The 13,604-nt window shown below is 39.4% G+C and overlaps 2 protein-coding genes across 2 annotated transcripts in view; both read left to right on the forward strand.

The window, feature by feature from the left end:
- LOC106810149 (filamin-C-like) overlaps positions 1–2,950 on the forward strand; it is a 23,065-nt gene extending 20,115 nt beyond the window's left edge. Inside the window, exons 7-10 of the mRNA XM_014813431.1 lie at positions 557–712; positions 1,179–1,307; positions 1,642–1,774; positions 2,347–2,950. Of these exons, the coding sequence (XP_014668917.1) occupies positions 557–712; positions 1,179–1,307; positions 1,642–1,774; positions 2,347–2,621 (693 nt within the window). The 3' untranslated portion in view covers positions 2,622–2,950. The remainder of the gene's footprint in view (positions 1–556; positions 713–1,178; positions 1,308–1,641; positions 1,775–2,346) is intronic.
- A 117-nt stretch (positions 2,951–3,067) lies between these two features.
- Positions 3,068–13,604, forward strand: part of LOC106810145 (filamin-B-like) — an 11,951-nt gene continuing 1,414 nt past the window's right edge. Inside the window, exons 1-19 of the mRNA XM_014813425.1 lie at positions 3,068–3,254; positions 3,868–4,014; positions 4,717–4,800; positions 5,135–5,272; positions 6,193–6,360; positions 6,605–6,754; positions 6,996–7,079; positions 7,652–7,801; positions 8,348–8,515; positions 9,293–9,439; positions 9,804–9,887; positions 10,103–10,243; positions 10,487–10,654; positions 10,814–10,966; positions 11,230–11,313; positions 11,437–11,577; positions 11,960–12,127; positions 12,645–12,797; positions 13,104–13,187. Coding sequence (XP_014668911.1) covers positions 3,068–3,254; positions 3,868–4,014; positions 4,717–4,800; positions 5,135–5,272; positions 6,193–6,360; positions 6,605–6,754; positions 6,996–7,079; positions 7,652–7,801; positions 8,348–8,515; positions 9,293–9,439; positions 9,804–9,887; positions 10,103–10,243; positions 10,487–10,654; positions 10,814–10,966; positions 11,230–11,313; positions 11,437–11,577; positions 11,960–12,127; positions 12,645–12,797; positions 13,104–13,187 — 2,599 coding nt within the window. The remainder of the gene's footprint in view (positions 3,255–3,867; positions 4,015–4,716; positions 4,801–5,134; positions 5,273–6,192; positions 6,361–6,604; positions 6,755–6,995; positions 7,080–7,651; positions 7,802–8,347; positions 8,516–9,292; positions 9,440–9,803; positions 9,888–10,102; positions 10,244–10,486; positions 10,655–10,813; positions 10,967–11,229; positions 11,314–11,436; positions 11,578–11,959; positions 12,128–12,644; positions 12,798–13,103; positions 13,188–13,604) is intronic.

A 13,604-nucleotide genomic window follows, 5' to 3' on the forward strand; every position in this document is an offset into this window, starting at 1 on the left:
GCCACTGTTCAACCGATGATCGAGTATAATCGATGATCGTGACATCACTAACTAATAGTATACACAATTTTGTAAATAATGTTTTATTAGTTATCATACTCATAATATATATTTTAGATACTTTAGTCAAAACATCAGCTTTAGCTACATTCCTCTTTGAAATTTACAAATTGACCTTATAAAATGATCAGAATTGGTTGCTTTCAACGTAGCCTGAAAATGCAGGAAATGCCATTTCCAGGCTCTAAATTTCAAAAATTTTCTGGCTTCGCGATCGCGGCGTTAGCCATGTGTGGCACACACCATAACCGCCACTCTGGATATTATCACTGGGTGATCCTACATTTTTCTGCAGTAGCACATTTTGGGAGGCCACTACGGTCCTGATATATGTACAATATGATACATCCCAGTATAGAATCTTGATGAATGTTCCTCACACTTGCAATGATTACTGGTCGAGTCATCATTTACTGCATGATAACTTTTTTCTTTTCATTTACTGGATTTGGTTGGATTTTACTAACAACTAAATGAAATCGCTTCTGATTTATAGGCTCACTTCTATTTGGAGTTTAAAGAGAAGGATATAGATGCCAAGCAGGTAAAGGCTGAGGTCGTCGGTCCTACACAGCCGATACGGGTCAACCTGAGCTTGACCAGTCACGGTGGCAGCGCCACCTACATTCCCATGGAGACCGGAATGCACCAGGTTCGTTTGTATTATTATCTTATTTGTTTATTGTTATATTTATTTATTTATTTATTTTTTATTTATAGTATCTTTCTTCTTCTTTTTATTTAACTTGCCTATTATTCTATTAATTTAATGGTTCGGTGGCTTATACGTGGTATTGTGATGTAACATGGAGCCGATAATATAAGGGTGAGGTAGGAATGATATCGCGGTTGAATAAATGCTTGCATCTCATGTGCTCTGCTTTGCTGAAATACTGTTTTAGTGTAAGTGTTAGTGACTTACCACCGAATTTCTGTTGTGAAGGATGGTTAATTTTACTAGGAAATGAACTTACATTCCAAATTCCAAATGTGATGGGTGCGTGCGCATCTGTGTGCACGCACGTGTGTGTGTGTGTGTGTGTGTGCGTGTGCGTGTGCGTGTGCGTGTGCGTGTGCGTGTGCGTGCATGTGTAGCTTGACGTATATTCTGGCTTTAGGTAATCGTGTACTGCGACAATACAGTCATCAGTGGTTGCCCGGTCAGTGTCAGAGTGCATCCCAATGTCGAAAAGGTCACCTGCTCAGGCATCGACAAGTGTGCCGTAGGCATCACGTCCGAAATCGAGGTCAGTATTACTTTATTATTTTCCTGTGACTGAGGGAAGTGAACATTCGGTATCCATCTTAAAATGTGCACAATGGACATGCCTGTGATTGTAGCAGACAGTTATTTGTGCGATGGAGCTTTGCAGGGTCCGTCTGTTTTCTGTTTGGAATATTGTAGTGAGTCGGCTGAGGCATAGGCTGTTCAGTCTGACTGCTAATAGCATGATGAATATATATATAACAGCATTCAGCAATTAGTCCTGTAAGTGAGCTGGTTTCACTCAGGCTGCATGTACAGGTGCCACAATCATGATTTATATGTATATCGTGATTTATATACCTTTATTTCTGCAGTTGCATGAGAACGGTGCTGGCAAGGGAAACGTGTGGGTGGAAGCTACGTCTCCGAGCGGGAAGGTGACGAGCTGTCCAGTGCGCGACCACGGTGGACACACCTACGTGGCCGCATTCACGCCCAGTGAATCAGGTATGCCGCCTGCGTTCAGTGTAGAGGCTGAAAGATGTTTCACTTGCTTGATTGATGAAAGATTGTAGATCAAGATGTTGCAAGATCGTTTTTCTTATGTGTCAGGGTACTAAAGCTGAAAGCATTTGTATCTCATTGGTCTCTTTGGTTTTTTATTTTTATTTATTTCCATCTTCATATTAGTCATTGTAATGTTTATATTGCTGTAATTATTGATATGATCGTTATTGTTGTTGTTGTTGTTGTTGTTGTTAGCTTGTATTATTATTGTTGTTGTTGTTGTCATTATTATTAGCTTGTATTGTTGTTGTTGTTGTTGTTGTTGTTGTTGTTAGCTTGTATTATTATTGTTGTTGTTGTCATTATTATTAGCTTGTATTGTTGTTGTTGTTGATGTTGTTATTATTAGCTTGTATTATTATTGTTGTTGTTGTCATTATTATTAGCTTGTATTATTGTTGTTGTTGTTGTTGTTATTAGCTTGTATTGTTGTTAATATCTAGTTTGTTGTGTTGTAGTGTATTGTATTGTTCACTGCCGTGCACGTGTGTCATCGGCTAGCTGCGTTGCAGGTGAATGGAAAGTGACCATCACCTATGATGGCCAGCAGATCCGGGGCAGTCCGTTCACCTGCCACGTGTTTGACGCGTCCAACGTCAAGATCTCTGGCGTCAATACAAGTAGGTTCATCCATATTCTACCATATCAAATCAATATCATTGTATCTTGTAGTTGTAGCAATATATCTCACATGTACATATTTATTATCATTTCATTGTCCAGTCGTTTGCGATATCGATTTGCTGCGCTTTTGATCATTTTATGTAAAAAGGTGCAATATAAATAAATAAAATAATAATAATAATAATAATAATAATATCTCCTGTGTATCTGTGATGTCAGCAGTGATGCATAGAGAACCTTTCTCGTTTGTGAGGCCTCATGTACGTCAACACTGAATTATATGGAAATTATATATATATGCAATTTTCTACATCTGTCTACAAGGCTAGTTTTAAATGACTAGAGGATTATTACTAACCTACCGAAATCCTGTTGAATGAAATATCTATTTATCTTAAAAATGACTTGCACGTGCACTGCACTAACCCTAACCCCTAATCCTATCCCAAACTCTATATCTAATCATACTCCTAACCCCTAACCCTAACCCTAACCAAATCCCTAACCCTAACCAAATCCCTAACCCTAATCCTAACCCTAAACCTAACCCTAAACCTAACCCTAACCCTGACTTATGTGTTCGCTGCAGCCGGCATAGCGGGCCAGCAGATGACGCTGGTCGCGGACACGGCGCAGGCGGGCCGCGGCGAGCTGTCCTGTCTTGTTAACTACGCGGGCCGCAACGTGCCCGTGCGCATCGACGCGCGCGGCGTCAACATCTACGGTCTCGTCTTCACGCCGCAGAGCGGCGGCGAGCACAAGGTGTCCGTCTTCTACAGCGGTGTCGAAGTACACGGTGAGTCGCGAAGACAGGGACGCGATCATTATTATTTATTTACCATAGGTTTTTCATTGAACCGTTCCAAGTGTCTGTGATCGCGATGGCGTCTGCTGGCTGTTGCTGCGTGCGCGCTGGCGATGTCTGCCTGTGTTTTCCTGCACTCTTTGGGGAGCAAGGCGCGATACTGGCTTGTTGCACACTTGTTTCCTGGCACCGTACCTTGTTGCTGTTTAAGATGTGATCCTCGAGCTGTAGCCTTAGCAATTCCTAAGGGGGGCAGGGTACAAGGTTTCATGACCTGACCGAGTTGTCGTGAACTAATGGTTTTTTTGCGAATGTTAATAGAAATAAATTACCTGTAGGTTATCGCATATGTAGTCATACTATGAAGGATTAGTCTGAAGGTGTAATTTTATCTCATGATTTGCTAAATTTGTTTTAATATTATTTACATTTATTAGGTTTATTAATATTATTTAATATTGCTAAATAAATAATAATAGCTTTAATGGTTAGTTTGTTATTGTATTCAGCCCACAATCTAGTGGGGCGTACCATGGGGCCTACAATACAGCCCTATTAATTTTACTCATGTACGTTATTACTAATGTTTGTGTGTTGTTATTAGGATCACCGTTCATTGTTGACGTGATGGATACAACTCAGATCGGTGTTTCTGGAGAAGGGCTACAGGTGGCAGCAGTCGGTCGCCTCACGACTTTCCTCATCCATACACCGAATGTCAACATACACGACCTGGAAGTGAATCTAACCAGTATGTCCTAACAGCTCATATATTATATATCGATATCACATCGTTATTTGAAGGTTTGGTTGTCTTGCTGGGTCGGCTGTTGATACGTATATAACATTATATCTGATGTGTTACACTCTTGCTAGTTTACATGGTTCTGTATATACAGGGTTCATAGCGGGTCTTCCAAAGTCTTATAAGTACTTGTTTTGCCAAAAATAAAATAAGGGCCCTTATTAGTACTCATTTTTGGTGAAATCTTAGAAAAGTACTTAATAGTCCTTATTTTTTTATTGTTTCATAAACTGTTCTCGACTGTTGTATAAGAATTGTTGTATATATAATATGGAATAATTAAATCTGCTGTGCAATTGTGTATATATAAATATTATTAGTGTACTTTAATAGTCGGTGATCTATCAGAAATCGCGTAAAAAGTCTTATTTTGGCCTCCAGAAAGGGTCTTATAAGTCCTTATTTCAACATGTGTCTTACTACTATGAACCCTGATATACACTTTAGGTTGAATTAAAATTTAGTATACAGTGGCTTTGAAAATTAAACTAAAATTACACAGTTGTCGTTGGCACGTATAGTTGAAATAGCACATGCAGTTCCAAATTTGGGTTTCTACTTCTAAACACGTAGTGTGGAAATGTAAAGTATGGTGTGGATCGCTGATGAGAGTTGTCGCGTACACGTGTGTCCGTTTGTTTGCTGCAGCACCACGTGGTCGAACAAACCCAGTCAGGCTGTATGACAGAGGCCAGGGAACATTTGAAGCTGAATTTACAGCTGCCGACGTCGGTACGTATATATATACATATATCAGAAGTAGATAATAGGGATTCCTATTATCTACTTCTGACATATATATATATATGTCTCATATACCTGACATATTACCTTCATCTTGATTAAATCCAGATATCTAATAAGTAGATTTTGAATGGGTTGATAGTTAAGCTAGTAACATAAACCTAATTAGGTTATACAGTCATATGTAGGCAGGTCTGTTTTGTTTTTCTATTTTGGTTTTTGGTTTTGTTCAGTAGCGTTCTTTAGTTTAGCACTAGCGTTATGAGTTGTGACCGTTACATTGGTCTGTCACCTGCTGATTTCATTTTTTGTGGCATACTAGGAGAACACACAATTGAGGTGAAGCTCATGGGTCGCCAGGTGGCTGAAAGCCCTTGGAAGTGTCAGGCTTTCGATGCGAGCAAAATCTACGTGTCTTCCATACCAACACACACAAAGGAAAAGATGGTTGAGTTTGACAGTAAGTGCATGCATGCCTGTAATGAAGTCCATATTAGGAAGGGTGTTGCTGGTTTCTATTAATTTTTTTTCAAAGAAGCTTAAATAACATTCTAGAGTGTCTGCATAAAACCATCACAGATTTGAAAATCTCTTGATATTTAATCATTTGTATGTATGACAAAATATCAACTGTAGTATGATATTTTAAAAGAATTGCTGAACCACATGCGAACAGATTCATTTCTAGCAGCATAAATATGCACAACAACAAGCAAGAGCAACAACATTAAAGGTGCCCTGCCTTGAACTTTCAAGAGGAAAACATAAAAGCAGGCAAAAATGAATTATTTTAACATTGAACGTTTGTACTTGCCTATTTATGTGTGATAGGTAAAAATAAATTTCTCAGGAATACATTCATTCAAAGCTTTTAGACTACAAAGTGAAAGGGTCGGGTCGAATGTTTCAAACAGCATTTACTTTTGCCGCTCTGCGGCGATGTTGTGACGCATCTCTTGTTGCTATGCAGTGTTGCCAACGTCATGAAGGCAGCATGTGCTCATAGATATCATATAACACATGTGTTATATGATATCTATGGCTGTTCTAGTTACGTGACCTGCGTCGACTCTTGCCGCCATGATACAGAACCGCGGCGAAACGTGTTTTTCGAATTGTTTTTCCGTTGAGCGAATATAGGCTTGATACATATTTTTACAGTTTTATTTTCAAAGCTAATGTTCAGTGAAAGTGTAGTGAGTTATTTACTTACGTTTTTACAGTGGTTTGTCACAAAAATGTGCGCAGGAATGCATCTTTAACAAGAAGTAGCAGCAATTAACATACACAATAACAATGACACCAACAACACTACTACCACCACCAAGAACAACAACATGCAAGCTAATAATCCCAATCTCACGTTTTCCTGTGTTAAAGTTGATGCCTCCAAGGCTGGTTCGGGAAACCTTGAGATCATGGTGAACCAGGGCACGGAAGAGTGCGCCGTACAGAGCTTTGGAAACCAGAAGTTCCGCGCTCAGTTCGAGGCCGTGCCTGCCAAGACCTACACCATCGACATGAAGTTTAATGGAGAAGTAGTGCCAGGTGCGAAACCATATGTTATCATATATTATGTATTATAATATTTTAAGTATAATATATTACATGTTGGCTCTTACGCAGCAAAAACATCTCTGCATTACTCAATTTTAATTGTAATGGTGCTATTACTATCAGTTTCACCAGGCTGTGGGGTTATATACATTAACCTGTTATAGGTTTAGGTTATGCCAACACCATTGTGTGTTTAGTTGTTTGATATTGGCTTGTTTGCATGTTCTGCTAACAGGCAGTCCTTGGAAAGTGAATACGATGGACCCCAACAAGGTTCGATGCACAGACTTGACATCAAACAGGATGTTTGCTGTGCGCGAAAAGGCTTCAATCGAAGTAAACACCACAGATGCTGGAGAGGGAAGGCTCAAGGCCACATTGACCAGTAAGGATTCATTGAATGAATTCCCTGAACCTACGTTACAGAATAATTGGAAAGGCCCGCAACTATATTAATTTTTACATTTACTCATGAAAGATTAGTAGCTAGCAATCCATCCATTGGATTAAATTCTGCTTGTGTTGCTGCATGCTAGACTGTCAAGGAGTAATCTAGCCAGAACTACAGGTATCTTCCATCTTTACAGTTATTAAATGCTGACGTTGTGTTTAATCGTGTTTTGAAGTACCAAGTGGACAAAAGATACCCTGCGATGTGTATGAGACATCACCTGGCATGTATAAGGTGGAGTTCACAGTCACTGATGCAGGTATGGACGCTCCAGTACCTCCCCAGTGTCTTATACTTGTCATCGAGCCCATGACCATGTTTATGACCATGTTTACTGTTTGTATGTGTGCTGAATATGAATGTTGTATGAAGGTGCTGTGGAGGTGAATCGTACATTCAATGAGAGCGTATATAGCTCCCATGTCCCATCAAACGTGATCAAACATTAAATTTGATTAAATTCTTTAAATTTATATTATTTAATTTTTTTTTAAATTTAACAACATATTGTTTAAATCAACTGTAAAGCTGAACCGTTCTTCATGTTTTTATTGCTGCCTATATATATATGAAAGGGTAAGTACCTGAAAGCTTTATCCATTGAAAGCAATCAGTTTTTCACGAAGTACAAATAAATGCCAAAAGCTTTGTTTTCTACCACTAAAACCACAAACATTGTTTCCACAAAACTGCACTTTCATCCAGACTTCTGCTGTATTAATGGAGCATTTTACTCCATATTTTCTGCTATTGGGTTATTAGATAGTATGAGAGAAAGCATTCCTCCTGACCGTCCTAATTGTTTCCTAACCGTTCGGGAATGTTTTGCAGGTGTTCACGTGCTGGAGATACTGTTCGGCGGACATCACATCCCGGGCTCGCCGTTCACGTTTAAAGTCTTCGACATCGGTCAAATCAACGTCAAAGGCTTGCGTCACGACGGCATTGGCGGCTTAGTCGGCCAGCCCGTCGCATTCGACGGTAAGCATTCTCTGCAGAACTCGGAGCAGTAATGTAGTGGTCGACATGTAGTTCATGTGGGGGGTCGACTCGAAAGCCTAGTGCTACTTTGACCCTCACAGCACTCATTTGTTAGTAAGTTCACTATTCTTTTTTATTTATACTCTCATGTTATACCTACCTCGGGTAAATGCATGTGATTCGTTGATATGTGATCACGAACGTATATCGCGTGATAAAAAATGTAATGCAGTCGGGAATGGAGTGATGTCATGCAACACTCACATGGTGTAATCATACATTAGTAATGTTAGTAATGTTACATGTTGCGCCGAATGCTATACCATCATACATGTTTACATACATACATACATATTTATATATATATGTATATTTATATATATATATCTAGATCATAATTATATGCTGATATGTCATCTCGTTGTGGCCTTGCGTCATTATTAGATGGTACTATTGTTACTATATATAACAGGTAAATATATATGTGTACATCATTACTACACGTGTTCTTCACGGTTCTGTTTTCCTTTCTGCCGCCCCACCCAGTGGACGCGTCGCAGGCCGGCCACGGCAACCTGGAGATCATGGTGAATGGCGGCTACGTAGAGTGCGCCGCACAGAGCGTCGGCCATCAGAAGTTCAAGGCGCAGTTTGTGCCGAAGCAAGCGAAGCGGCACACCGTCGAGGTGAAGTTCAACGGCGAGCCAGTGAACGGTACGACGTACATCCATGCTGTTCTTATGTCACGTGCTGTTCCTATGTTCTCATGTTATGTGCTGTTCTTGTGTTCTTATGTCACATGCTGTTCTTATGTTCTTATGTCACGTGCTGTTCTTATGTTCTTATGTCACATGCTGTTCTTGTGTTCTTATGTCACGTGCTGTTCTTATGTTGTCATGTCATGTGCTGTTCTTATGTTGTCATGTCACGTGCTGTTCTTATGTTCTTATGTCACGTGCTGTTCTTATGTTCTGATGACACGTGCTGTTCTTATGTTCTGATGACACGTGCTGTTCTTATGACACGTGCGGTCTGAGTTAGAGAGTAGGATCGGCTCTAGTGCATATATACCAGCAAGAGTTAATAATACTTATTACTAACTATTATTAATACCTAGGTACTGTAATTAGCTCTTGATACCAGCTATATATTATGTACTATATATTGTATGCTATATACTATATACTGTGTACTTTATATTATATCATATATACTACCAGAATATTCACTGCGCTACCCGGTGCAGATTCAATTGGCTTATTGTTCGATATCGTTAAGGTTCTCGATGAACTAGTGCATATGTGTGTGGCTTACTGTATAATAAGGAGCATGATCGAACCTTTCTTTGCATCTGAAGTTTAGCATTATACAGAGCAGCTTGATGTTAAATGTTGGATGAATGGGTATTAAATAAAAAAGTGCCATTTCATAAAAAAAATCTAGATGAAATTACGAAGGACATTGACAGTTTTTTGTCACGTTTTCCAACAGGTAGTCCATGGGCGTTTGATGTCATTGATCCATCTGCTATAACCGTGTCAGGAGAGGGTATACGCAATTCCATGCTTAATAAACCAACGTGGTTTGACATCAACACTGGAGGACTTGACAATGAGCTGCTTGAGGTCAAGATGAAAGGTATATTTGTATTGTTAAATATGTCTTCGCCGTTTGTGTTGTTAAATGTATATTGTTACCCAACTGTGACAGATGCAGCAATCATTGATGCAGCTAGTATCAGGGGTTCTTAACTTGTGGTCCATGGACCCCTTTGGTGTCTGTGGATGGGCTTCAGGGGGTCCGTGAACACAATTATATGCAAAATTGTGTGTTTATGTGTCTGGGGAGGAGTCCGTAGCTTTCACCAGATTCTCAAAGAGGTCCATGACTCAAAAAAGGTTAAGAACCACTGAGCTAGATGATTATTGACTGTTGATCTATTAAGCAGTGTAGAATCGTGTATGTAGCTGTGTGTGTACGATTGTTGTCTGTTCCTGTTTAGCACCCAGTGGAAAAGAGGCGACGCTTCACACTAGAGAGCTGATGCATGGTGTTTACAGAGCTGAGCACACGTTGACAGAGCATGGTAGGTTTCTCTATCTATAATCATCTACCTTGAAATTACACAACAAATATTCTTGAAATTTTTTCCCTTTGTCTGTTTGTGCATGTGATAAATAAGTGAAAGTTCAATAGTTCAATAAGTAGTTGTGAATAATTTTTGTAAGTACATCATATACATTGTATACAAGTTAATACACACACTGTGAGTTTGAACATTTACCATGTGTCATTGCCCAGGCTACCATGCTTTGGATGTCAGCTATGGTGGATACGCTGTCCAGGGTAGTCCGTACACCATACGACCTTTCAACCCGGGTGACATCAAGGTTGCTGATATGCCGACGGTTTGCAACCTTGGAGATCCTGTCAACTTCACGGGTACGTTCCGAAACATTTGCATTGTCCGTAGTGTAGCATACGGTCCATTTTCGGTTTTTATAGCCCTACTTACTTATTTATTTTATTTATTTATATTATTATTTTATATTATATGCATAAAAAATAGCCCTACTTACTTATTTATTTTATTTATTTATATTATTATTTTATATTATATGCATAAAATTATCAAAAGCACTTTACTTTAGAGACGTGTGCACTTTATCCTAATTTCCTTTTCAGTTGACGCAGCAAAAGCAGGATCGGGCAATTTGGAGATCATGGTCAATGGCGGCCATGTTGACTGTGAAGTCACGGACTTAGGTCACCAGCGTTTCCGTGCACGCTTCACACCTACTGAAGCCAGCGATCATATCATTGATATGCGCTTCAATAGTCAACCTGTCCCAGGTACTTAGCTTTGTTCCCCATCATGCTTTCACGAATACGTCAGAAATACCACGATTTAGCCCAAAAAAATCCTGATGACACAATCTTGTACTTGTGTCTGTAAATTGCGCTTTATTAGCAAGTAGCATTTCTGATAGTGTTGTATTGGTCTTCTTGTAGGAAGCCCATGGCAGGTTCGCGTGGAGGAAGGAGATATCAGCAGAATCCGTGCTTATGGGGAAGGACTGACCAGTGCCCGCATGCACCAGCTGTCTGCATTTGATGTGGACACTGGCGGACTGTTTGGCTCCAAGATCACTGCTAACCTGCGATGTAATTTATCATTTAACTTGCATCACCCATTAACGGCTCAATGTAAAAGCTGTAATGGCATATTGAATTATATCATGGTGTTTGTACCTTACTTGATGCAAATGTGTACTTAAATTTGACATTTTATTCTCTAGAATTTGTTATTTCGTACTATTTTACATGTAATATTTATGATGCATAACCTACAGCATATGCACATATATCACAAACATACTGTTCAACTGTTCCCCGGTGTTTACATTTACTGCTTATATTTCCCACAGCTCCCAGCGGTCGCTCCATGCCCTGTCGTGTGGTGGAAACAACAAAAGGCCAATATAAGCCTGACTTTATAGTCACAGAACCAGGTACAACTCACTACAATTAATTTGCAGATAGTGTTTTAAAGATTTTACTTTTAATGGTCACATCTAGCATGTGCTGGGGTGTATTACGACATGCATGTGAGTCTCTTGTGTGGCATCTCTTAGGCACGCACTATCTGGATGTGATGTATGGACCACGTCCCATCAAAGGCAGCCCCTTCAAGATAGAAGTAGCAGATCCTAGTCTGATCCGAGTGGATCTACAGGATAAAAGAGGACTTATTGGCAAACCAGTATACTTCAGTGGTAAGTTAACTTAGTACCTGTAGTCAATAGTTTAGGTGACAGTAGCAAGAATTGTGTGTGTATTGAAATTTCTTATTTCTCTTGTATTATCAGTCACTTCATATTTACCTAATGATATCAAGTGACTATTGTCATAACTTATACCCTTACTGACACAAATGGTAATAATTTTGACACTTTGTCATACATAGAGGTATCATTCTAGATAACGACTTGTGTGTAAACTGCCTAGTAGACAGTTAATTAATGCGTTAGTTAATGCATATGATTGATGTATATGTATAATCTACTATGAGCTACTATCAAGAGTATATTAAGACTTATATAGTCTGGGTAGGTTTAACTTGCTATTGTTATAACTAGGGAGTTCTGTCTTCCACAGTCGATGCTGCGAAGGCGGGGTCGGGTAATCTGGAGATCATGGTGAATGGCGGCCATGTTGACTGTGAGGTGTCCAACCTCGGAAACCAACGATTCCGAGCTCACTTCGTGCCAGAGGAGCCGGTACCACATAACATCGAGATGCACTTCAATGGACAACCGATCCCAGGTATGCATCCTGCACACGTCTAATGGATGTATGATTGTCGCAGGTAGATATTGTTTTAATACATACGTTGTTATGCCTCAGGAACACAATACGCATACCGGTTATGATGTGCGTGTTACGAGTACGTGTTTTTTGCCTCAGGTTCACAACACGCATACCGTTTATGGATGTGTGAATGTTACGGTTATGTAAAACATATAAGTTGTTGAAGGGCATGCCCTGTAGATCGACGTACAATATCGATCACAAGCACTTGGTACAGAGTTAGTAAAAACTGAGAATAATATGAACGTGGCACATTCACAAAAACTACCCGTTTATTACACTTCCACTAGAGTTGTGTCACTGTATATCAACTTGCTTTCACAAAAACTGATGTAGAACTAGCTGCTCCCGCCACTCGTCGTTGCGGGTGTGCTGTGTCGCTAATACACTGATATATATAGTGTGTATATATAGTGATATATATAGCCTGTGATATCGATCACTCTACGCGTTTCTCATTGCCGCGTCGCAGGAAGCCCATGGCAGGTCCTCATTGAGGAGGAGGACATTAGTAGAATACGCGTGTACGACGAGGGACTCAGCAACGTGCGCCTGCACCAGTCGGCTGCATTCGACGTTGACACCGGCGGTCTGTACGGCTCCAAAATCACCGCCGACCTGAGAAGTATGTGAATCGCTATCATTGCTCTAATACTAATTAAACTTACTAATACTAATACTAATACGAATACTAATTAAATTAACTTATACTAATTTAATTTAATTTAAAATTAATTTAATACTAATTAAATGTCTATTACTAATTAAACTTACTAATAAATGTAGTTGTCAGAGACCTTATCTGAGATTGTTGGATGGGTACATATAAAGTAGCAATGGCTGTTCTAAGGCAAGTATTTTTATGGTGTTGAAATACGAAGATGATGACTATTAGAGCGATTCATGTGCTAAAATAACGATTTCTTTATAGGTCCGAGTGGGCGCACCACACCATGTCGTGTTAGTGAACCTGTTAGGGGTCAGTTCAAGGTGGACTTTGTCGTGACTGAAGCAGGTATATGGATTATATTTTTATTTCATTTTTATTTTATTTTTATTTTTCATTTATATTTCATGGTGGATTTTCATCAGGACAGAGTCGTGAATACACACACATGGTTAGAAAGGTCTCGCCTCTTGTGCGATGTCCTTCATTTAATTAAATAGGATAGCAATATGGCGGAAATGCTTCCATAAAATTTCTTTGCATGTAAACTCCCTTATAGTATTAATATTATTATTATTTGATTAGTGTATAATACCTTTGCAAAATCGGAGTTTAGGTGTTTTGAAAGTTGTGATTTGTTACATGTAAAATTCACTTTCATCCGATTTTTAGGTACTAACTATTTGGATGTTAAATATGGAGACCGTCCAATCCGAGGTAGTCCGTTCACGATAAAGGTTTCTGATCCTGGTCTGGTTAGAGTTG

This window comes from Priapulus caudatus, unplaced genomic scaffold (genome assembly GCF_000485595.1).
Source record: "Priapulus caudatus unplaced genomic scaffold, Priapulus_caudatus-5.0.1 Scaffold413, whole genome shotgun sequence".
Lineage (NCBI taxonomy): Eukaryota > Metazoa > Priapulida > Priapulimorpha > Priapulimorphida > Priapulidae > Priapulus > Priapulus caudatus.